The sequence below is a fragment of the Nycticebus coucang genome, chromosome 10, assembly GCF_027406575.1.
Source record: "Nycticebus coucang isolate mNycCou1 chromosome 10, mNycCou1.pri, whole genome shotgun sequence".
NCBI classification, from domain to species: domain Eukaryota; kingdom Metazoa; phylum Chordata; class Mammalia; order Primates; family Lorisidae; genus Nycticebus; species Nycticebus coucang.
In genome coordinates, this window is record NC_069789.1 from 80,584,291 (window position 1) to 80,607,008 (window position 22,718).

The window sequence follows — 22,718 nt, forward strand, 5'->3', positions numbered from 1 at the left end:
TCTCTGTAGGGGAGTATGTAAGACCTGTGACTCATTTCTTTAAGGACAATACGGACGTAAGCATTTAGGAAGTTCATAACCACAAATACACACAAGCTCAGAGCATCCTTCATCCTCCCACGGCAGAAGTCCCTTAGGAAAGAGGTGCAGAGCAAACCGGCCCTGCCTGCTCTTCCTTCCTGCCTGGCCCCCATGCAGTGTATGTGAGCATTCACCCAATGGGGTTTATCAGTAACCTGTTCCTTGGTTAAGAGCAAACTCCTTACAGACCTCACAGAGAGGAGGAGAGAGAGGAGTGTGATAAGCCTAGTACAAGGAAACCCAGAAGACGCAGAGAGCAGGAAAGCGAGAAAAAGGGAGCACATACCAGTCTCCGGGACATTGGGGTCTTGTCATCCTCAGGAAGATGCTGCTCCAGGGCCAACACGATGCAGTTGGCAATGATGGTGGCCAGGATCATATACTCAAATGGCGTGGAAAAGGTGGAGTTAAGGAACAAATTCACCAAAGACACAGGCAGGCAGTTTCTGATATGGCCATGCCCATAAATACACAACCTTTGTCAACCCACACTGTGTCTGTGCAGTTTGCGGGATTTACATTAACAAACAGGCAGGCAGGACAGCGGATGGCCCTCAGCACAAGAAACCACAACCATAAATGACTGGTGTCTGAACACAAGGCATCCTTTCCAAGGGAAGGAAGTATGTAGCCAACAAATAATATAGTTAGGCGTATAGCAGACACTCCAGACACGGAGCAAATTTAATGACAAATCCAGGAATTAACCCAGGACTGAAAATGGAAGGGGGAAGAAGAGAGAAAGAAACCCAATAATGCCATGGCAGGGGCCCCCATTCTCTCTAGGCTTCAAATCACTGGCTTTGTAACAATGTGTAAACAAAAATCCAGCTGCAGCCGCCTGTTGCTGTCTAGGGACACACATCTGGAGACCCCTCTTCTAGAATTCAGCTCAACTGAGCAAAAGAAGAGCCCTTGGAAAAGAAACCATTCTCTCTATGCGAGCTTCCTTCTGCTTTAAACTCCAAGTCAGAAAAATACTTCATGGGGCCAGGAGAAGCTTGCTTTGTCCCTCCTTACGATCCCCAGGAAGTATCTATAGGAAGCAGAGCCTACTCAGCCATGAGCCTGAATCCAGGATGGTAAAGCCCAGGCCTCTAGGAACCAAACTACAAATGAATGAATTCAGGCATTTTTATGTTACATTCTTCTGAAAATAGGTAAGGGGCTCCCTGTGCTCTATGAAAACCAGGGCTGTGACACAGGTGCCAGCACCCGGACTCCTATGGAGGTCTTGCCCCAACCTCACAGGGAGATGGGGGGGACTGTTAGAAAACAGAAAAAGGTGAATCACCAGGCCCAGAGTTGGCATCTGGGATTTCATTCTGTAACCACTGTCATGACAACAAAAGGCTATTGTAACTGGTCTTGCTGAGCAGGAATCTCTGGAAGATTATGGAATCTGGCAGGAAAGGAGAGTAGAAGATCTTGCAAAGTAGAAGGGAAAGGAAGGGGCCTTTTTCATCTCCCCACTCACCAGGCTGGCTGTGTCTGACATAGGCCTGGAGCCCTCCCCAAGGAGCACAGAGGAGGGCAGGTCACGACTAAACCCCTGATACCTCTTCAGCCATGACACTGAGGGTGTCTGAGGAGGGCGGGGCATGGCGCACTCTACAGGCAGAGGTTTGCAAGGGGATGTGAGCTGCCATCAGCTGCTGTGTCCTGGTGCCAGCACAGGAGGCTGCAGGGGTGAGCCTGGCAGTGCCATCTCCTCCCCATCACCTTGTACCCTTGGGTCACACTCATACTCCAGGACCTGGCTGGCCGGCCTTCCTTGCCACATACCTCCAACACTTACACAGCACCCAGGCCCCAGGGACAGCTCTGCTGGCCTCTGCTGCCCTGTGTGGCTCAGCCACCAGATCTGAAAACAGATAGGCCTGAGGCCCTCAGAGTTAGCCCCACCTGCCACACCTGTGCTTGACAGCCTCATTGCACAGAGAGCCCCTCAGCACCCCGACTCCTCCTCCTCTAGCCTCTCTGGGTGCCAAGCTAGGCCCTGCGGGTACACGGCCAGCAGACACACAGCACAGACGCCCACCCAGCTTGCACATCAAGCTCAGGCACACAGCCCCCACCACCACCACCCCCCGGGCCACCAGTGCTCACTGTACACAGAGGCATACTCCCCTCTCCCACCACAGCTTCTAACCCGGAGCCCTGAAGAAAGCAGAGCAACTAGAAATCACACTGAGACCCAGGGTCCCTGAGACTTCTGAACAGCCCTAGGGGTGCTGGCCTGGGGCAAATGCCAGAATCCCCAGACCCATCTAGTAAAATAAAGATGGGAAGGTGGCAAGAAGCAGTGGCTGAGAAACCCACACGCTTTCCTGAAAACATGCCAAGGGGATAAGTCCAGAAAGGGAGCTGAGGACAGGCCTGTAAGTCGCTGCAAATGACGACAGAAGGTGAGGGCAGTTAGGGCAATGTTCCCAACGTACAGGCCAGGAAATACCAGCACTATGGGAACCTGCCATCAATCCACAAGGGAAAGACCAGATGAGTTAAGCAGGCTGCTCCCCAGTAGAGCCTCTTGGATCCCTTAATACCATTGTACACACCACACACACACACACACACACACACACACACACACACACACACACACACACACACAGCATTTCCCAAACTTCTGCACCATGTAACTTTCTCCAGAGCATCACTCTTGGGAACAGTGTTCCCAGGAAAATACTTGGGAATCCCTGATACATGGGCAGTCCCCAAAAGTTGGAGAGGAGGACCAGTGGCTCTGAGTGGAGTGAAATTAGGGTCTCTTCCATGTCAACCCCTGACTTTGTTCCGAACAAAAGTGTTCACATAAGTGTGGGGCTCACTCCCTTGGCCGGAGATGCCCCCCCTGCAAGCTCAGAAACCTGCTCAGCATAGCCAGGGAGCCCAGAGGTGAGACTGGGAACAAGCAGCTTCTCACTCAAGCTGCAGACCACTCAGGCTCTCTCAGGTCTGGGTGGGGTCTCTGATAGTCTGATGAGACGGAGTCTTCTTGCCCTGAAGACCCGGAGGTGATAGGCACAGGAGATGAGCTCTTGTTGTGGCTCACACACACAGCTCCCAAGCTTGACCCACCATATCCTCTTGGACTTGGCTACTCTCCTGCTATCCCCATTCTCTATTCCAACATCCACACTGGCATTTTCCTAGCTAGATAATCCAAATATACCACTCCCTGCTAGGACTTTTGAGTTCAGTTAGCCCAGAACATCTATGTGCAGATATGTGAGTTTTGTTGGGGCACAGGCTGGACTAGAGACGGTGTCGCCATGACCACTGCAGGATGCTCAGGGCAGGAGAATGGTTCTTGGCCCAGGTGCTGCCAAGACAACTCCCCATGACTGGCCAGGTATCTGGAGGCTGAGAATTCATGAGGTCTCAATGACTGGTACTACCCCAAACTCTGAAGGCTAAAGGTTGGGAATTTGGTACTTCGTAGGTTCTGAGAAGTCTCTTATTCCCACTTCCTCTTCAGCCAAACCCTCTACTTGCTGCCTTATGTGTAAAGATCATTCAGAGCAACAAAACTTTGGCTTAATGTTTTGGGTTTTTGGGGGTTTTTGTTTTTGTTTGTTTGTTTGTTTTTTGCTTAAAATTAAAACTGTTCAGATGCATATACCCTTGAGAGGGATGTCCCGTTCAACGTTATAGATCCTCAAGACCTCAGGATGAACCCATGCCTCGGGTAATGAAGAATTTGGGGTGAGACAGAAACTCAGGGGTCTGTGGGCCAAATGAAGGAAATGATAGCATTGGGGAACTCTTGGGGGGGCGGTGAGCAGGAGAGAACACCCAGTTCTCCCTGGGCCCCAGTCAGTCTCCTCTATAAGCCCTTTTCTTTAACCTCTTCTCCATTTCCCTTTCTAAAGAAAGCACAAGAGACAAGTATTTCTATCGTTGTGCTTTTGCCACCACCTGCACCTTTCCTCTCCTTTCTGGTCATACATCCAGACCAAGCTGAAATGCCACTTATCTACAAAGATTTCTCCTTATGCTCTGCACCCACATCGTGTAATTTTATTATTTTTTTCTCCTATTTAAATCTCCAAGGAAGTAGGCCTTGAAAGCAGGCATCTCATTCATCTGTCCACTGGCAGTGCTTAGCAGAGCCCCTGGTATACAGTAGGAGCTTATTCAATGTTAAATGCAGTGTGAATAAATGTGAGGTGTCTCTGCCAAGGCAGCTTTCTAAACAGCCATTATAAAGGCAGGGTTTTGTCACTCACAATGGCTCAGGCTGGGGCTCCTGCTCATCCACTCCCACCTGGTAGTTCACTCAGAGGCGCCATGCCCATTTCTCCTCAGCAGCAAAACTTCAAACCCAGCAGTGACAGCTTTGCTACATCTCTAAAGGAAAGAGTCTGGATGGCCAATAATGGCCCTTTGGTTAAGCTAGTAGTAGGCTGAACGCAGACATGACTTGGAAAGTCCCAAAAAGCTCCAAGTCACCATATCCTCAAACAGCACCTCCCCACCATGGCAATCACAACCAGGGACAAGACACAAGTCTATCCAAGACCCTGACTCCTCCTGCCTAGGAACGCAGCAACTCCCATGACACTCCGTGCCTGACACAAAGCATGTTTCAGAGGAGAATATCTGTCCCTACTGTCCAGATTGTGTTTTGAGATCTTGAACAAATGAAGCAGTGATGAAGCAGTGATGGAGCAGTGAGGCATGGGAGCCTGAGGGCAGGGCCTGGCCCGTCTCACTCAGCTCTGCATCTCTGGTGCTGGCACCATGTGTGGCATGCAGTGGGCTCCAAGGAACTATTATTTAATTAACTAATTAATTAATACTGAGCTGATCGATGGCTAGTGTAAGGAAACTGGAGCCAGAGGCATCTTCAAAAAGGTGCCCCATACTCTCTCTACACTGGATACCTATTTGAACTTTCTGTACTGTACATTGTGGACATGCATTATCTATTTTTAAAAAGAAAAAGAAAAAAACCCAGCATGTGTGGAAGATCCCTTTAATGTTGAAAGAGAGAGAAGAAGAAGAAATTCTGTCTTGCTGGAAGGATAATGAATTTTCTCTGGGCAGTAGGATGATTTTCAATTTCAAGTAGGCTGGTTTGAGTGTTAGAATGAGCATGCATTACTTCATATAAAATCAATCAATTAAGCATGCATTATTTCATAATTATAAAATAAATCAATTAAGGCTATATATATTCTGAAAAAAAAGAAAAAAACCAACACAAAAACCTATCCTGCCCTGAGGGCAAAGAGGAAGGTGACAGTCATAGAAATCTCAGAAAAGATTTCTGAGTGGATCAAATGCAAGAGAATAAAGGGACAAGACCAAATGAGGTAATGACCATGAAAGTACTTTGAAAGCCACAAAAGGCACCTCCCCTCCCAGATATCTCGCTGCTCACTAGGGGCCTCATTTCTTAAACTTTCCTGGCAATCTCCCCAACACCCCTTCGCTCCTCTCTCCCTCGAAGCCTGTTAATGAGGACCTATGTCATTCCAACTCTCCCTCTCCTGTCTCACGGCTTCAAGACAATCATTAGGGAAATGATAAAAATAGGTTCATTTATTGATTTATCTCCTTTACCCAACCCTCCTTCCTTCGAACGGTTGACTTGTTTCCTTAGCAACACAGCTAATTTGAGCAGTGCTGCTCAGCCTGCACACCTGCCATTTGTTCACTTCCTTCCTAAAGTGCAGAAAGCTGGGATAAGTGTGGTGGTGCTGGCTCTGCAGTCAACAGTGCCTGGAGACCTCCCTCTGCCAGACCAGCATAGCCTCCTCTATCCCCACCTCTCAGGTACAGACCAGCAGGTGCGGGCCTACAAGGGACTCAGTCAAGCCTCAGACAGCAGATATTGGGTCCCCCAGGGCAAACATGCATCTCTGTCACCACCATGGGGATGACCCTATACTCTTCTGCACTCAGCTGTTCTTCCCAGAGCCTATGGCATCAGAACACTAAGGGGACTGTGCTCCTTAGGGCCACCAGGGACAGGCCAGCAGACAGAACGCTGAGCCCTCTTCTGATTCCAGGCCTAATGGAGAATGTGCTTTTGTGGGACCAGCCGGTGGTCACTCAGGCACTTGTAGAAACTCTTGGACGAGTTCAGAAGAGGCCATAGCCTCAGGGAGGCCTGCCTCAGCCTCTTTTACTCATCCACCCCTCCTCCCAGACCTAGAACAATCTTCCCCCAGGAAGATTTGTCCCCGAAGAGTTGTAACAGTCTCTGAGGTCTCTCTTTCCACCCATTCCTTACCTGCACATAAACATTATCATTCTAATAAGTGGATGTGGACTCAAAGACAGTAACCAGGAAAGGGCCTTACCTAGTCTGTGATTTTTTCAAAGCACTACCCCAAAGAGACACATTAAATATGAACAATAGTGAAATACAGCTTTCCAAGATTTTCATCCAACTTCTCTTAATAGGGGAAGATTCAGAATCTTCCTTGAGATCTGGAATGCAACAGAAGAAATGTAGCATTGTTATGGGAGACCACAACCTGCGCTCTCACTACAAAAGCTGTCCCAACCCAGTACTTAGGAGTCAGGGGAAGGCTACCACCATCCAGTCTCACAGAACCACAGAAGAAATAGAAAGGAATCAAAGCCTAAAATGGTCCAGGAACATGCAAGCAAGCCCTCTGAAAACAGTAAGGTAAGACACAAATGTAGAGTCACTTTCATTATCCTACTAAATCAATGTTTAAGCATCTGCTGTGGCTTGAAGCTTTGGGGAAAGCATCTGTTAGTGGTCACAGCCTCCAGGAATGAGCTGGCTGGCTGCAGCCATGGGCTGACATTGAAGAGACCCACCTCAACAAAGGGTTTAGAAGAAAATTATGGTAATGGGCCTCTGGGTAGAGAGCAAAGACATTTGGCCAAGACCTTCAGGGAATATGGAAAGCACATCCAAACACCAGTCCCCAGAGGAGGATATATGAAACTGATGGCCCTGATGCATTCTCTCCCAGTGATTCGAAGGGACATTAATCACACCCAAGGCCAGGCCTAAGAACAGGAAGGGTTGAACCAGCACAGAAATCTGGCTCCAGCTCCTACAGGCCCTGATGAAAATGCAGTGAGATCATGCTGGTGAGATCATATCCCTCCCGCCTGAGCCCACTGAGAAAGATACATCTGTCCTGAAGGGACGAGTAATATGAAAGAGACAGGACCTTGTGCCTTCAAACTCAGACACAGTGACAGTTACAACCATGGCTTCAACAGAGTGTGTCTGCATTCTTCGTGGTCTTCCTCACCCTTCCTGGAGGAAGATACTGTTACAGGAAACTCTGCCTCTTCACCTGTCTATACATGCTGTGAGTGCAATTCTTCAACCCTTCATAGTCTGAATAGAAAATTCAAACCAGCACTATGATAATACCTGGGGCCAGCTCCCTTCCTAGAGGGTTTGACTTTTCTCCCAATGATGGTATAAAGTGAGAGTGAGCATAAGGTTTCAAAGATGGAGATCTAAGAGGGCTAAAACCTCTCACAAGTGGGCGGCGCCTGTGGCTCAATCGGTAAGGCGCCGGCCCCATATACGGAGGGTGGTGGGTTCAAACCCGGCCCCGGCCAAACTGCAACCAAAAAATAGCCGGGCGTTGTGGCGGGCGCCTGTAGTCCCAGCTACTCGGGAGGCTGAGGCAAGAGAATCGCTTAAGCCCAGGAGTTGGAGGTTGCTGTGAGCTGTGTGAGGCCACGGCACTCTACCAAGGGCCATAAAGTGAGACTCTGTCTCTACAAAAAAAAAACCTCTCACAAGCTACTGTCCAGCTATGGCCAGGTGAGAGGGCCCAGGTCAAGAGATGAGCCATGGTCCAAGGAGTCTTGGTCCAAAGGTGAATGTGTTCTCTTGTGGGTCCTTCTGGACCTCTTTACACTCACTCCTATAGCTAACCTGGCAGGATGTGGCATTGCAGCCTGAAGGAGACCAAGCCAGAAAAGGGAATAAACAGAAGAGACTGTATTCCTGGAGGCTCTGAGGGGTTACCAATGAACTTTTCAATTTCCTAAAAATGAATGTTAATCTCTTGAATTTATCAATGGATGGGCCACTCTCGTACTCAGGGTAAGTTCTACCATGAATTCCATTTCCATTTCCTTTCTCAGTCCTTACTTTTAGTTTCCAGTGTCTACCCCAGGCTGAGCAACAGGGATGAACCAGACATTATCCTCAAAGGGCAAGAGGGCTAAACACCTGTGCTTCTCCACGTGACAGACGTCAGTGCACAACTCTGGCTACAACCCTGGAAATCCACACTGCATCCCTTTGACCCCCAGAGCAGGAGAAACATACTGTTAACAAGCAGAAAGACAAGATAGAAGGTTCCACATACTCGATATTCTCCCATCATTATCTCATTGTTTTCCTTAGTGTAACTTTTCTCACTGCCCAACCACATCCTAAAAAAAAAAAAAAGATCAGATTGAAAAACCAAACCCCTTTTCTTTTTTTAAGACAAAACAAAACAAAAATGTACCATGTGACTTCCAGCTTTAACATCAGTTTTTTAACTTTGGTTTCTATGGTGGTGGGATGCAACCTGCCATCACCATGACAACAGCTGCCTCTGTTCAAATTCACCATCTGACAGGCAGTCCTGAGCACACACATACACACCTCTCTCCTTCTTAATCTCTCTCCCTCTTTTTCTCTGCTGTCAAGAAGATGGAAATGCCATTACACCTACTTCTAAAGACTTAAAATCTAATGAATGAAAAACAAAGAAAGCAATATTGAGAATATAACAAAGAAGCCAAGAACCCCCCCACCAAAAAAAGGCCTTTTGTTTGCCAGAAGAGCCCCACTGCTCTATTACGGAGGCCAGAGGACTCATTACTCAACACAAAAGGCCACAAGTATGGCCCTTTTAATGCTGGCTTTGAAGCCACATCCAAATTCTCCTTACCTTTGGACCAAAGAGCTCTCATCTGACTCCCAGTTCACTGCCCTCTACATAACATGACGGAAAGGAAGGGCACAATGCTGCTACTTTGCTGGGTCAATTTCAGACCCCAGCCCAGATTCCCAAAAGTCGGAGTGTGCCGGCTCTAAGGAATCAAGGCAGCACTGGCTTCCCTCCTGCTCTCACCGTGTCGCATCCCTTTCAGCTACAGTCAGCTGGATAAGTCTTAACAAATTCCTGTTATATTTCTAACTGCAGCCTGGACTCAAAATGCTGTTATTCGACACTGTTTTGATGATCAACAGACAAATGACTGAACACTACAGAAGCGAGAAGAAAGAAAAGGGGAACATTAAAAACCTCCAGAAGAAAACAAAACAGCAGTGGGAAAATTACCTGTTTCAGGAATCAGAATTTGTGTTTTGATGACACTCTCATGAATCTGAGCCCATCTGGCAGCAACATGCGTTTTAGTAAAGCAGTCTGTGAGCAGCAATCAGCAGCCCCTCCCAAGACTACACCCTACTTTGTATCAACACATTGGCATCTCAGGGAATCATATGGAACTCAATGCATAAAGAAAGTGAAAGACTCCATAAATCATCTCTGGAAGAATTTTTGTTTTCCTTTGAAAACTCTGCAACTGTACCCCTGTGTTCAAAGTCACCTACTGAGCCTGTAAATCCACCCACATGAGAAAATGTTGAAGGGACTAATAATATTCAGCTTGGAATGGGAAGACCTGAGAAAGACATCATAGCCACTTCCAAGTATCCGAAGGGCTAGCTCATAATAGAGGGCTTAGAGCAGTGGTTCTCAACCTTCCTAATGCCATGATGTATTTTCATTGTTACAAAGAGGTCGTGACCCACAGATTGAGAACTGCTGGCTTAGAGGTTTTCTAAGCTATTCCAGATGGTAAGACTAAGACCCAAAGGGTGAAATGCCCAGCCATGGCAGATCCAGGACAATGTAGAAAACTGCCACTGTTCCATCAGTGAATGATGTTAAGCAGTAAACCAAGTCCTACGCTAATAAATGTATAACACCAGGGAGAAAAGTTCTGATGCATAGCATCTGCCAATCTCTGGGATATAAATATTCCAACTTCATCATGGAACTTGGAATCTGGAAGAGGCATACACAAAGGAGACGGAAGAGCCAGCACACCACTTGCTGTAACTTCGGCATCTCTGGGACATTGTCAAGGACATTGAGAAGGAGATTGCTGCATTTCATGGCAGTTGTGCTGTGTCCCCTCATGTGCATACAGGGGTAACTAACCACGAAGGAAGCAAGGTCAATGAGTCTTCAGTCACTTGCCCCAGGGCCTGCTGGGTGAGCCTCACTTACTCTGCCCTTGAGCCAGACCTACGCTCAGGAAGACAGGAGCATCACCCTCATTGCAGAACGCTGTTACCTATGCAGCTGGACATGTGCCAGAAGCAACCACAGGTGAACGGTTGTGCCAATGCAGTGAAACACAAGAAATTAATCATCCCGATCTCTCAGGCTGAATTCCAGGATACCCAGGAGACTCTGGCTATTTCATCATAGCCCGCAAGAGAACTGCAAGGAATCCGCCAAGGCATCTGATCAAAGCACTCGGAAAAGAAACAGAAACAAATCAGGTAACAGTCTCACCTCTTACCCTAAAAGATCTGTGAATCTAAGCCTTGGCTAAACTGTAGAACCACCTGGAAAGTTTTTTAAAAATTAAAGCTACAGGTAATCCTATCTCCAGAAATTCCGATTCAATTTGTCCAGACTGAAGTCCAAGCATCAGCCATTCCTAGAAGTTTCTAGGCAGATCCTAACGTGAAGCCAGTGAGAAGAACACTGCTTTTCCTGCTGGAGGCCATGAAAGCTAATGCTGTCCTCAAATCAGGTGAGAACAGTGGCAGAGACTAGAATCACCGAGGCAGAGCAGTGAGAACTGAGAGGCATCCACCTTCCAGTCCTAGTAACTACCCCAAGGCACTCATTTCATAGCTGTACCTACAGGGACCAGAGAAGGAAGGAGACTTTCTTCAGAGCCAGGGCTAGAAACCTTCCTGGACTCTCACAACCAGGCCCTAAAAGGTTTGGGAAACTATTATCAGAACAATCAAATAAAACTCTCTGGTCTCTTGACTTAAAATGAGGATTTTAAAATAAAGAGATTGATGGACTTGAGTTTATTCCCTCCTTCCCAGGCCTACTCAGTTGTTCTCAAAGAGCACATCTCAAGGTAGTTCTGAATAGTTTACCTTTCTTAGGGTCACTGAAGAGCCCAGCAAACATTCTGAGACAAGCTGTCTGAACATGCACGCATCCTCCCATCTGCTGCAACATAGCTTTGTTTTTACAGTAGGTAGAAGTCCACTGCCATGGAGCCCTGAACTATCCTTTCATAAAGTTCTCTAGCAACACATTTGAGAAAGGAGAATATTAACCATTGTTTGGAATCAGTTTCCCATTCTCAATGAATTTGCTTCACCTCTATAAATCATCTTTTTTTTTAAGAGTTGGGGTCTTGCTATGTTGCCCAGCCTGAGCTCAAACTCCTGGCCTCAAGCGATCCTCCTGTTTAGACTCCCTCTTCAGTCGCTGGGATTCCTAGTTTTTCTTACTTAAGTCTTTATTACTGATAATCCTCATATTCATTCTCCTACACCCCCAAAAAACACCAAAAATACATATTTGCTAACTAATAAAAGGATGAAAGTCCCCAGAAGAAGATGAAGGGGCTAGAGGGAAAATGACTGAGCAGAGAAATTGTATGAAAGGAAGAAAACAGGAAATGTGACAAAAAGAGCCTGATCCTTACTTAGGAGCCCAGGTTTTAGTCTCCACTCTGTCATTTATTGAGAAACCTGTGGCAAGTTAGCTTTCTTACAGATAAATGAGAATTTGGTGAGAGTTTCTCCCAGGCCCCTATAATTTTAATATTCTATTTTTCGGTGGTGCTAATGGGGGACACAATAGGAGGAGCAGGGGAAAGGAGAAGCACCCACTGTTACAATCAAGAGAAGTCATTTTTTTTTTTTTTTTTTTGTAGAGACAGAGTCTCACTGTACCGCCCTCGGGTAGAGTGCCGTGGCGTCACACGGCTCACAGCAACCTCTAACTCTTGGGCTTACGCGATTCTCTTGCCTCAGCCTCCCGAGCAGCTGGGACTACAGGCACCCGCCACAACATCCGGCTATTTTTTTGTTGCAGTTTGGCCGGGGCTGGGTTTGAACCCGCCACCCTCGGCATATGGGGCTGGCGCCCTACTCACTGAGCCACAGGCGCCGCCAAGAGAAGTCATTTTTGGTGAAGCTACTAATGAGGACATCCTGGCACACGTAGGAACACCCCGAAAGTGTCTAAAGTCCATGGAAAGAATGACCAACTGGACTGGCCAGAAACTTCTCTAACAAATAATGAAGAGTTAAAATCTTAATAATGCTGGCCTGGGGGATGAATACAGACAGGACAGCTTTTCCATAAACCTACTGTAAGCTTTTTCTATATTCTCTATCAGGATATGAGAGTCTTTTTTGCAGTCTCCCCACACCCCAACCCCCATTTCTTTAAAAAGCTGCAAAGGCAGTAACATGCATTACATGAAATTTCAAGAAAAGGTCAAGAAACCTGCCACCTCCACACTGCAACTCACACATGGGTGCCCCAGAACAGAGAGGATAGGGCGTATGAATCTTTGAGGGCTGGAAAAAAGAAAATGGACTTTACATGCTAATACTGAAAGGGAAGCTGGCATTTCTGAGTCAAAGGCCCTCTGCAGAGTGAGAAAGGAACTATGGCAGTGGATTTTTAGGGGAAGGGAAGACAAAATAGCAAAGATGCCAGATTCCAACTCAAGCAGCTTGTACTCCATCAACATGGGACATGACATCTCAGATCTGCTTCAGGATGACTGTGATGACGGGTGAGAGATCTTTGCTCTGCTCCCAGCTATTGATCCTTCACTCCTCCGTGAATTTACCTTCCTTCCCAACGGGTGCTGCAGATACGTGTAAGTAGCTCACAGTACCATCCTAAGAAGATGCTGTCAGGGAAGAGTACCTGCTAGTGTCCTGGTATGGCTGGAGGTGGCCTGGTACAAAGGAAAGAGAACAGCCCATGGAGTCAGCCAGACCACATCTACCTATGACCTTGGGCTAATCACCTGTAAAATGAAAACCACAATATCAACTTTCCCTAGGGCTGGATTAAATGACATCAGCCCTTAAAGCACACTGCAGAGTGCCTGGCATGCAACCGGCAGGCAGTAAAGGTTTGCCTCTTCCATACTCTCTCAGGGATGCATGTGCAGAAGAGAAAGCCCCACAGGCCTGCAGGATGGTGCCTAGAGGATGTTGGTAAAATTAGATGATAAAAACACATGAAGGTAAGCTAAAAAGAGAGCTGATAAACCTTAGGACTACACAGGGTCGTCTAAACCAAGCCTCCTTCACAGTGTAAGTATGGAAAGCTGTTGGATGTACGTTCTCATTTCCTAGGCTCTATTCCTTTGCTTTGCTCTCCTGGGCCTGTCTACCGATGTTTGTGACAGAAATGAGCTCAGTCTGTCGAAGCCTAGGCAGTTTTTGTGAGTAAGCATTTGTTACTCTTTAATCATCAGCAGGGTAAGAGGTTACCCAGAGATGTAACATCCCTAGAATTTCAGAGGGTGTGGGGAAGGGGGTGATCTGAAAAGTACATACATACCTCTCTGGGACAAGGGAGTGTTCTTTTGCCAAAATGCCCAGATCCTCAGAACTGACATGGGCCCACACCCCCAGACCTGCCCCTCCTCATGTCACTACGCCCACCTGCTCAGCCCACCCCCAGGCAAGCCCACGCCCTTCAACTGCTCCTCCATCAACAGACTAGAACACATGCATCCTGGTGTATCCATATGGCTCAGTTATTGCACAAATACAAACTTCCACACAAACATAATCCAAAGTTAGCAGAAGGGAGAGGCAGTTCTCTTAACTTTTTTAGGCCCACTCCCTAACTTGTTTTTAATCTTCTGTCTGGTTTCCAGAAGCCAAGTGGTACAACTGAATTCTCCATTCTCATCCACACCAGTATCCAATTCCTACAGGTAAAATATCCTCCAGTATCCTGGATCAGAAGACTCCACTCCTTACCCCTACATCACTCCCACCCCTTGAGAAACTTCCTCTATAGTTCATGGAGTCAAATCCTCCCTTTTCTGATAGGACAGAGACAGAGGCCATAAATATCCAGGAGACCTAAACAGACAGGAAGCGGTTAGCTAGCAGGCTGGCGGCCCTGAGAAGAGTCTGCCTGGAGGGCAAGCTGGGACCTCGGAAGGATCCTTCCACAGGCCATTAATTAAGCCATCTGAAAATTTTGGCTACCATTGCTATACAGACAGAAACAAAATCAACTGAGTTTGTTTAAGGCTGCAGATGGTTTTGAATATCTGATGTGATTTTATCAAAAAGCTTGCTGGGAAAATTCTGCATCATTATTGCTCCTGAAGATAATTTTCTAGGTCGTAAACCCAAACTTGTCCTTAGGCACAATACTGGTATAAAACAGGCATTAGAAACATACAGAAGACAGGTTTGGATGTAGCTATCTTGAAATTTATATTTTAATGGTATCCAGATAACTTTGAGAAGAAAAAATAAAAGCTCATAAAAAGGCCATCTAGCAGAGCCTTTTGAGCATCGGCTCTGATCCAGGCCTTTGGCTCTTACTGTGTGATCATGGGCAGATGAGTCAACCTCTCTGTGCCTTAATCCTTCCAACTGTGAAATGCAGAAAGCAAGAATGCATATCTCTGTAGGACTGGAATAAGGAATAAATACAACAACCCATAGGCAGCACTTAGCACAGGACACAGTAAATGCTCAATAAACATTAGATATTTACAAACTTTATCAACATAGCACTAATACCTAACACGTCTACCAAAGGCTTCCGCACACATTCACGACAGTCCTACAAGTTAGGGAAGGCAGTCTCCCCCTCACATCTGCAGGCAGGGAGGCCCCGGGAGCTAACTAGAGCAATGCAAGGTCACATAAACATTCCCTGACAGCACTCAACCTAGAAATCTAATACGAGGAGGAGAGAAAATGGTATTGCTAGAAGGAGAAAACTTAGCTGCAGACGTTTAATTCATCCAAAATTAACCAGATACTAATAACTAGAATTTATTCACATCTTACTATGTGCCAAACACTGTTTTAAGCACTTCATTTATATTACTTCTCCTGATTTACACAAAAATCCCATAGCATGTACCCTATAGGTAAATGACTATTTCTACCATTTTATGTTGTGGACTCCAAGACACAAAAATGGTAAGTAGGTACTGAGGCACATAGCTAGGAAGTGGCAGAGGTGGCACTAAGATGTGAATCCAGAGACCACATTTTTAACAATGTTACCCTGACGATCCCAAGCAGACTGCTAACTCCCAACTCTAAGGTGAAGCCTTCATCCACTGGGCACTGGACTAAGGACATCTGATATCCCTTTGACTCACTCCTGAGATTCGAAGGTTGCACACTTTTATTTTCTAGTAAAGAAATAAAATAGTGCCTGAGTCTCTGAAAATGATACCTAAAGTGGACTTTGGAGAAAGCAAGAAGCTACAACCTAGCTTAAAATAGACATGAAGTAGTCATGAAAGCTGTACTGATTTCAGCAAAGCATGTGACAAGAATATCTCATACACTATTCTCACAGACAAACTAGAGAAATGTCAGGAGGCTAAAGCATGGTTCAGAAGATTTCAGAAAAGCTGCACAGTTGACACACACTAACTAATGCCCAGAAGGGGGGACCCTCACTCCAACCACATAGTTATCAATCACTCCAGTGAAAGCAGCAAACATGTGCCTATCAAATTTTCAGATGTTTAATTCACCCGACGCAGAGCTCGGGGTGGGGAGTTCACTCATTAAACAGCAGCATCCATAGACACTGTGTCATAGACATCACTTAAACTTCAGAGTAGGATCACCTGGTTCAAGTTTACTGGTGATGATCTTAGGCACGTGATTTAATCTTTCTTGCCCTTAGCTTTCCCATATACAAAATGTGGATAATAACACTTACCTTGTTGGATTATTCATTCGTTTTAAAATAGAGTATCTAAAATTTGGTGTATACTTAATGTTAGTTCCCTGTCCCCAGAGAATGGGGATCTCTATAGGATGGACTACTGGATCAAAGGTAAAGAGATAAAATGTACTTGAAATAAACATAGAGTCTCGAAACTACATGCAAAAATTAAATTGAATGAGAACAGAGTGAGAAAAAAATATGCCTGTCGTATTAAAAGATTTGGGGTTTTTAGCTGACTACAACCTCAAGTCAAGACAGAAAAAGAAAGCCATTTCTTTAAAAAACAAAATCTAAAAAATGAATTTTAGTTGAAACATATGTTAGATACTAATGTTAATAAGCACTATTTTATATACTAGTAATTAAAATAATAATAGACACTAGTTCCTCCCCTTACAGGAATTTTATTTATTTTATTTTATTTATTTTTTTGAGACAAAATCTCACTATGTCACCCTTGGTAGAGTGCCATGGTGTCACAGCTCACAGCAACCTCCAACTCTTGGGCTTACGCAATTCTCTTACCTCAGCCTCCCAAGTAGCAGAGACTACAGGTGTCCGCCACCACGCCCGGCTATTTTTTGGTTGTAGTTGTCATTGTTGTTTAGCAGGCCTAGACTGCATTCGAACACTCCAGCTCCAGTGTATGCAGCTGGCACCCTAGCCACTGAGCTATAGGCACTGAGCCACTTACAGGGATTTTAAACCAATATTAAAGTTGTGTGGTAAATGTTATAACAAAGTAATAAATGAGACACCACAAGGGAGCCCAGAGGAGGGTGCTGTTCTTATTTTGTGAAGAGGAATCAAGGAAGGCTTCACGGGCGAAATGACATCTGGGTACAATCTTAAAGCCAAAGTCATTCTAGGCAGAAGAGCAGCAAGTTCAAAGGCATGGAAGCCTAGAAGAGGACAGTGCCTTCAAGGATTAGCAAGAGCACTGGAACAGCTGGAGAGACGGTGACTAGGCAGTTGAGGAAGTTTGGGGTGATGTTCACAGTAGATCAGGAAAAGACCTATGCCACCAAACCAGAGAAACCTTGCCCAGTCACAAAGCAAGGTTTGTAAATGTTAGAACCCAAAGTGGAACTTAGGCTTTCTGACTTGGTATGTGTCCTCTCTACCTGTACTGTCCTGGACAAAGGCCACTAGTCTTATGTGACTACTTAAACATAAATTAATTAAAATTAAATAATATTTAAAATTTAGTTATCAGTCCCATTAGCCACATATCAAATGCTCAAGAGCCACACATAGCTAGTGGCTCCCATACCAGATAACACAGATAAAAAATATCCATTCTCATTGACAGTTCTAACCAAACAGTGCTATTCAATAAGATAGAATCATCAAGTAAACAAGAAGTAGATTTCATCCGTGCTGCTTTACAGAACAGAAAAGCGGGGGTTCGAAGCTATAAAGAGGCATATTTCAACTTCCTCTACATTAAGAGTACTCTGTTTTCTAAATAACAGAAGAGCACCCAGTCATCAGAAGTACTCAAACTTGATGGCCATCTCTCAGGGTGTTGCAGAAAGCATCCCTGTACTTAATTGATGCTCTTTGGTTAAAATGTTAGTGTCCTCTCATGGCAGCCCGGCTGACAGACCAGCACAAACATCTCTGCAGCTGCTTCACACGGAGGTCCTGTCATACTTGTACATAGGTTTTGATGTTTGTTTAGGAACCACTATACCTCAACCCCACATCTCAATATCGCATATTATTGAAATTTTTCTAACACAATAGGTGTTTTTAAATTGTGATTCACGGACCCTTAACATTGAATACAAAATTGTATGAGCACTTTTCGGGAGAAAGGGGTCAACAGCATCAACCAGATTTTAACAGTATTTGTGAGCCCAATATAGAAAATAAACAAACACACACTACACTAGAGAAAACCAATGGTCCCAGCCCTCTAAAAAGAGTCATTCAGAAGACATCTAGACAGCCACTCTGGTCATTCCCAACTCTGAAGTTCCAGACCCTTCAGAACCTAAAGACTGTCACCTGCAATTGAACAGGTGACAGATTGTTACAGTTCAACATCTACTGACCTTCAAGGAGAAGGGAGATAAGAGTATTAAAAAAAAGGGGGGGGGGCACCTGTGGCTCAACGGAGTAGGGCACTGGCCCCATATGCCAGAGGTGGCGGGTTCAAACCCAGCCCAGGCCAAAACTGCAAAAAAAAAAAAAAAAAGAACATGAAATAAGCCCAAGGAACAAAATTCAGAGTTACACTGGGGAAGGTATCTGACAACCTTTCACTAAGTGCTTACTCAAAGCTTCCTTGGAAACCTTGATGGTTCACGTTCAGTGTTAGCCTACAGAAACAAGAACACCCAGTTAGAAGTAAAAACTAGCTTCCCAATTGGGGAACTTGCCCAGTAAATCTAAAGCCTGTAGACCTATCAATCCATTCTTAAAATAATGACTTTGTTCCAACTACTACCTGATGATATGACAATTGTGCCAAGATTTACCTCCAGCTCCTACAATCTTTCTAAAGCTAAAAAGACTGATTTCTAGAATAATGCAACCATTCCTCTGTTATCTGGTACAGCTAGAAAAGAACACTTTGGTTAATTTAACAAAAAAAAAATGATGAAGAGCTACTTTATACAACTAATATGGGTTATAATTTGTGAAAGCTCAGAATGCAATGAAATGCATGCACCATTCACCATTATGCTGAAAATAATGTTGACGAATGCTTCATTGGCAATATTCAGCATACCATGGTGCCTAGGGGCCATCGTTTTAAATCTCAGTGGCCATTATGCTATAGATCTCTAGGAGCCAATTAATAAAGAGTTCTGTGTAACAAAATGCCAGATATTAAGTACTCCGTAATTTTTAACAGTGGTGAAGCCCGTGTTGGGTAATACAGAAGCCAAAACAATCCTGAGCAAAATTATAATCATATGATCTTATACAAGATGACAATCAAAATCATCATCTTGTCTTTTATAGCCTCCCAATTCCCAGGTGATGATCTTCCACTTCCCTCCCAGCCATCCAGCACCCTCACTCCACCCCCTAGCAACCTCCTAGCCCCTCACCAGGGCCACATCTGGTCCTAGAGGTCCTGGTCAGGAACACAGGACACATCAAAGGCACTTTGTGGATGGTAACTGATTGAATTGTAAATCATTCAACGAAAATGTACTGAATACTCACCATGTACCAGCAACATACTTGGTGGTGGAATTAAAAGGGGCACGTCCATCCTTAGAAGAGCCTGCTCTCAGTTATAAGGCCAGGAAGAGCAGGATGGACTAATTCAAGGTTAATAATATTGTTTATTTAGCTTAATATGTCCCCATGTCCCCAAAAACCTACATTTTGTTAAAGAATTATCACTACCTGAACTCAAAGAATAAGCTCTCCTTAGCATCAGGGCTTTAGCTGGTATATGCAAGAGAGACTCAGGATGGGGACTCTCCTCAGCAATTTGGAATGCCTTCTCCAAAGGCATTACGAGGTGGATAACAAAACTGTGTAACTATTCTCAAAGTGTGTTCCCAAGAGCAGCAGCATGAGTAGTACCCAGGAACTTGTGACAAAAACTCTCAAGCCCTACTCCAGACCTACTGAACCAGAAACTCTGGAAATGGGGGCCAAGACTCTGTATTTAATAAGCCCTGCAGGTGATTCTGAGATGCACTTGAGGTTGAGAGCCAGCGCTGCAGATGAAACAGGCAGAGAACACAGGTCTGACTCCAACACAAAGGAACTAAAGGAGGAATTAGCCTGATGACCATGGAAATCACCTATGAAAGGACGGTGGCTGATAAAAACAAAGAAACAATACAGTCCGCAGTGACACACAGCTGGAAATTGCTAGGACATCAGCGAGTGACTGTCACAAATCCATTTCACGCTCTTTGACTCTGACCAGCCCCGTGAGACAACGGTTTGGAAATTGAGAAAGAGGCATAGAAAGTTTGAAAAACTTCCAATCTACAGCTAAGCTGAAAGCTGGGGAAGACTTGTAAGGGCTACCTTTCCTCCTCGCGCTGGTTTTCAGAGCCTCCAGGGGTCCAGGAGACCATTCGTGACACCCTGCTTCTCAGCTAGTGAAATGACACCAGAGTCCAACTGCTGGGCCAGGCTCCATTTGTGGTGTTGCCCAGAGCATTACTTCTCTTCCCCTCTAGCCTGTTACCCACCATCCAGCTACATCCCTTCTATCCCTCCCCTAAAGGAAGAGAAGAAATGAAGACAGGACACCCCCCACCCCTTTAATGACACAAGCCTTTGGACAGCTTAGGCATAGATCTGAAGGAAGCTTTCCAAATTCTCCAGAGATGGGGAGAACAGATGCAGCCCAAATGCAGCAAAAATGCAGCAGGACCAAATGCAGCAAAAAATAGAGCCTCAAAATTATGCAGAGTTGCAACAGCAACTCAAATCAAACACCCACAGGCAAAAGGCCGCACTTGGCATGGTTGCCAGGGAGGGCCTCTCTCTGAACCCCTCACGTGGCTGGAGACTAGCTGGACTTGAGGTTCCCAAGCCCTGCCCACCTACTTCTGGCATGAACTGCTGCTATACAAACAGGTTTATTTCAAGCTCCCCCTTTTAATATGCAGGAGCACTCAGATTGGAACTGTTTAGTCCTACATATTTGGAACTCAAAATAGTTAATAAAGAAGCTCCTAAGAAGTACCCACTGCTCTGCCAGGGGGATGTCTTGACACTTTTTAAAGTCATTCACTGTTGTTCTCCTTAATCTGGCCCATCTTCCCCTAGCAAGGACAAACCTTCTAGCTGCTTTGATTTCCAGAGACAGGGACATGGGGGCTCAACAAGGTTTTTAGAGAAACATATTTGGGGTACTCAATGAACAAAGATATACCATTTACATCTCCCGGAAATAGGATTAATGCATAAGAGATCACTAGGTTGGCAGATTCTAAGAACTCTGTGCCTTTCTTTCTCTCCTTAATTAAGACTGATGTCAGAAATACAGCTGATGGTGAACTCACGTTCTCTGTGTGTAGATTTAGAAACCTTGGGAAGAAAAACATTGATCCAAGTCCCTGATTTTTTTCTTCTTTTTTTCTTTCAGGGATGGGATCTCACACTGTCACCAAGGCTAAAGTGCCATAACATGATTATAGCTAACTTTTAAAAAATGTTTTATGGACAAGAGACTCACAATGTTGGTCTCAAATTCCTGGCCTCAAACAATCCTCCTGCCTCAGCCTCCCGAGCAGCTGGAATTACAGGCTCAAGCTCTGCACCCAGCCAAGGTCCTAATATTTCTATCCCTCTTTGAAAGGGACTGCCCTAGAAGCCACATGGTGACTGTAGTTGTGGTAGTAGGCTGTCACACATTCATCTACATACATGGTCCTCACAACCACCACCCCACCACCCCCTCCACAATTACCATGTGAATTTACACTGAAATTTGAAAAGAAACAGTTACAGAAGCCTGTTCCTTAGCTCAAGGGTTCAGCATTTATTAGCGATAAGAGGATTCAGAGTGGCAAGTCCTTGGGGACATAAATACCTCCCAGTTAACCACAGTTTCTGAGTAGACAAGAGGGCCAGCTGTGTATTTGCGGGGCTTCCAAATGTAACAGGGCTGGGTTGGAGGCAGTCATTATAAAAATGACATGAAAAAACCTGTTAAAGATTTCCCCCAGCTACCTGTGTGCTGTGTTGGAGTGCCACTGCCAAGAACAGGGGCCTTAAGAGGAAAGGTGATTTCAGAAGCTGGCCCCCCGTGAGTGACCTTAATCACATCCAAGTGGAAGACAAATAACCTTCCTTTTCTGAAAACCCTAGGAAAAACCCACACATATAATGAATTATTCACAAAGGCCGAACCTAAAAAGGACAGGGAGAAATATAGAAAGATGAAAAGATGGGCAGAAAGGGAAAGAAAAGATTTGGTTTCTTACTCCTCAAATAAAAGGGTATTAATTACAGTTGCATTTAGGTTCCCCTCTTTTACATCTTGTGGTCAGTGATAAGCAAAATAAGATGAGCAAAGCTGGCTCCCATGGATTGGATTGCACGGCTGGGCTCTGGCATCTGGTGAGCTGCAGCTTCCCAGGCAGCTCTGCGTGTGAGGTAGGGAGGCAGCTGACCTGCCCATCAAACGCAGGGAGCCAGAGGGTTTGCAAAAGTTCTGAGCACAGAGCAAAGCTTGACTCAGTTTTATTGAAACTGAGAGTATGAAGATTGAAAGAAACCAGATGTTCCTATAAAGAGGGAGGAAAGAAGCAGAGTTTGGGGGGGGGGAACACCTACATTTTGTACAGCAATAGCTAAAAAGATATAAGCAACTTTGGATGGAGCTAATAATTCCAGAGTCTGAATCTTTCAGCAGAAGAAAAAAAAGAAGGCTTTTTCTCATTATTTTCCTCCTCCTCCTTTAATTCATAGTGTGCATTGCGCCTACTGCAGAAAAAGCAAGTGGAGGGAAGTGGGGAAATAATGATATGCAAACCAACAGACAAAACTATCACATCTAAGGTATTTTTGTCTCTCTCCTCCAGTCATTTCGTTTCTGTCAAACTCCTTCACTCCAACTTGCTTTCCAGGCTGTATCCCACTTACAAATAGTCCCCATAACAAGTCGTGGCCTGGTTTCCAAATGAAACATTGCCCACACCTCATAGCAAGGGCAAAGTC

General features: G+C 45.3%; 1 protein-coding gene across 1 annotated transcript in view; it reads right to left on the reverse strand.

The window, feature by feature from the left end:
- Positions 1 to 22,718, reverse strand: part of CACNA1E (calcium voltage-gated channel subunit alpha1 E) — a 514,949-nt gene that overhangs the window by 311,706 nt on the left and 180,525 nt on the right. Inside the window, exon 4 of the mRNA XM_053606843.1 lies at positions 368 to 473. Within this exon, the coding sequence (XP_053462818.1) occupies positions 368 to 473 (106 nt within the window). The remainder of the gene's footprint in view (positions 1 to 367; positions 474 to 22,718) is intronic.